Source organism: Mus pahari, chromosome 1 (assembly GCF_900095145.1).
Source record: "Mus pahari chromosome 1, PAHARI_EIJ_v1.1, whole genome shotgun sequence".
NCBI classification, from domain to species: domain Eukaryota; kingdom Metazoa; phylum Chordata; class Mammalia; order Rodentia; family Muridae; genus Mus; species Mus pahari.
In genome coordinates, this window is record NC_034590.1 from 109,045,226 (window position 1) to 109,047,949 (window position 2,724).

The following is a 2,724-nucleotide window of genomic DNA, read 5'->3' on the forward strand; positions in this document are numbered from 1 at the left end:
AGAAAGAAAGAAAGAAAGAAAGAAAGAAAGAAAGAAAGAAAGAAAAGAAAAGAAAAGAAAAGAAAAGAAAAGAAAAGAAAAGAAAAGAAAAGAAAAGAGACAACCACATCAAAAAAGCTGTGCTAGCGTCATGGCTGCAGGCAGGAAGTCTTGGCTCAGGGCCACAGTCTCCACAGAAGAACCGACAGCGTGCCCTTCTCCCTTCAGAGAGACCCAAGAGCCAGGAACAAGGAGTTCTGGGAGGGCAGGTAGGGAAAGAGGCCACCGAGAAAACACTTTGAGAGCCATCTACAAATCTCAATGACCCTTGAGCAAGCACAGCAGAGGCTACTCCTTATGGGAAGTTTGCCTGGGCATGGCTCATCCTCCCAGGTAGTAAGACAAGCCTGCGTCACAACTCCATTACAAGCACAAAACAGAAAGGAGTAGGGATGGATGTCATACAGAGAAATAGCATTGCTTGCTTCTGTGGGCACCAGAGTCTTATGCAATCTAGCAGAGGCAGACAGTTCCACAGACAGACAGTTCAGCATACCTACCTTGGTTCTCCTTTTGCAAAGTTTATGGCCTTCATGTATTGTGTCACGCAATTTTCAAATTCTTCCTAAGACAGCACAAAGAATGCTCAGGTGAGCCAACTCGCCCCCCAGCACCCATTGCTGCTCATCTTCATTCCTGTCATCCAATGCAAACTGGTTGTCACCCCAGCTTAGGCACAGTCCGGGTACAGCAGTGACCCTTGAGCAACCACAGCTGGCTGTGCCTGTGGGTTCCAGACTCTCCTACCTCCCCCTCTGCCCAGCTCAGGAAGGGCTTTGGGGGGAGAGAATACAGAAGGGTCATAGCACCCCGTTGCAGAGGTGGGAGGTCATATGGACTCGTGTCAGGCACCTGTCGAGTACTGAGAGGAAAGAGAAGCACTGAGCGGAGAGAGAAGCGCAAACAGGAACTGCTGATGTTTTTGCATCGCTGTGAAGGGGACTCTGGTTCCTCAACCCCATTTTGCTTTAAAGCTTCTCTAAGACCTGCCTTGCTGCCATCCCTGGGGGTGGGGTAAGAAGTGAAGAGAGGTGGTCTTACAAGGTTTTCCTCTGATTGTGGGGCACAAAGCTGGGCCCTGCACAGGTGCGCTCGGCCCAGAAACTGAGTGACTGGCGCCTTCACTTTGAAGTACATCTGGATGCAGTCTTCGCTCATCTCAGGCTCTTTCATCTGTAGGAGAGTGAAGCCAGGAAAAGGAAAGAATATGCCCAGGATGAAGGAGCTTCAGGTCCCTGATGATGCTAGCTTGGTCATTTCCATACCCACAACACTCATCAAGTGTCCCATCCACCCTCCTCTGTGCCGTTTACACCCAAAGATGTGAAAGTGGGGACAGGTTCATTGTGTGCCAGTGACAACCAGGCCTAGGGCTTCACCTTGAGTGCCTGCTCTGCACACAGCACAAACAGGTCCGGGCTGAAGCTCTCTGTAGGGTCGAGCTCCGACTTTCCCAGGTTTGCTGACTTGATCAGCTCATAAGCTCTTCGCAGGGCAGTTGCATCTATCGGGCAGAGAATCAGCAGAGGGGCCCAGCATAGGTCTGTCACAGTCCACAGTCCCTGGAAGAGCCTTCCTCTGGCACAGAAACATGGGTCTGAATTCCTGGCCAGGCTGCTCTCAACCATCCCCACTCAGCGACTAGGCCAGGGGTCAACAATTGTATTCACTACATCACATCACGGACTTTCGTGCCACTCTATTTAGGTAAAGGGGTTCCCATCAGCAAAGTTAGAGTGAGACCCACCTTGTTGATTCCGGGCACGGGCCAGTTCCTGCGTGATGATAAGGTCCATGGCCCTTAGAGGTCCTCAGCTAGACAGCTCCACTGCTGAACCAGTAGCGGTTGCCTAGAGACGCGGCCAGACCAAGGACTCGGGAGCTCGGGGCGGGGCGACACTTGACGCTAGGAGTAGGGAGGGGAAGGGGGCGGGGAAGTAGGCAAGAAGTGGGCGGAGCGGGACTGACACTGAGTGAGGCCAGGTCAAGAACTCTTGAGTGTTGAATTGGCACCCAGGGCACCCATACCACGCTTTCTTCACTTTCCTTGCCAGGCTGCGCTCACCTCCCATCCATCCACCCATGTTTCTGTGTTCTGCTCTGTTGCGGCAGAGAAAGACAAGGGAACTCCATAAAACCTCCCTGCTCCGGGTGAGCGCGGGTTGGACGGATGCAGGGAAAGATCTAACAGAAGATGCCTACCAGAGCAGGAAGGTGAGCTGCTGGGTACCAGTCGGACAGGGAAGTTGCCAGCCTCAGAAAGCGTACCCCTTTCTATCTTCAAGGGCCACCTGTGGCGGGTCTACAAGTGTGACATTATCTAAGGGATCTGAGGAGTGAAGACTGAGTAGATCCGCCTGTAGCTGCTGCCTGGGCCAGAAGCCTTGGAATTGGAGAAGTTCTGGGATCAGGAAGGATGAGGGGGTAGAGGGGACGCCACAAACGCTCTAGAGCCCTTGTTCGAGGACCACTCTTAGAGATGACTTCCATTAAGACATGGTAGTCTTGGAGGTCCAAGCTGGGGCAGAGCTCGGAGCTGCAGGAGGAGCTGCGCTTCATCAGCTGAGAAGCAATGTTCGGTGGGCAATGATGGAGAACCCCGGAACAGCAGGTGAGCAGCAGGTTAGCAGGCGTATAGGCAAAGACAAAGCTGACTCTGGTAACCTAAATGAGCATTTAGAACGG

At 52.6% G+C, this 2,724-nt stretch overlaps 1 protein-coding gene across 1 annotated transcript in view; it reads right to left on the reverse strand.

Annotated features, from left to right (window-relative positions):
* The window catches only part of Cfap46 (cilia and flagella associated protein 46), a 78,660-nt gene extending 76,780 nt beyond the window's left edge, over window positions 1–1,880 (reverse strand). The window contains exons 1-4 of the mRNA XM_021209545.2: window positions 1,787–1,880; window positions 1,419–1,543; window positions 1,081–1,212; window positions 540–604 (exon numbers count right to left, since the gene is read on the reverse strand). Of these exons, the coding sequence (XP_021065204.1) occupies window positions 540–604; window positions 1,081–1,212; window positions 1,419–1,543; window positions 1,787–1,835 (371 nt within the window). The 5' untranslated portion in view covers window positions 1,836–1,880. The remainder of the gene's footprint in view (window positions 1–539; window positions 605–1,080; window positions 1,213–1,418; window positions 1,544–1,786) is intronic.
* Window positions 1,881–2,724: the final 844 nt, after the last annotated feature.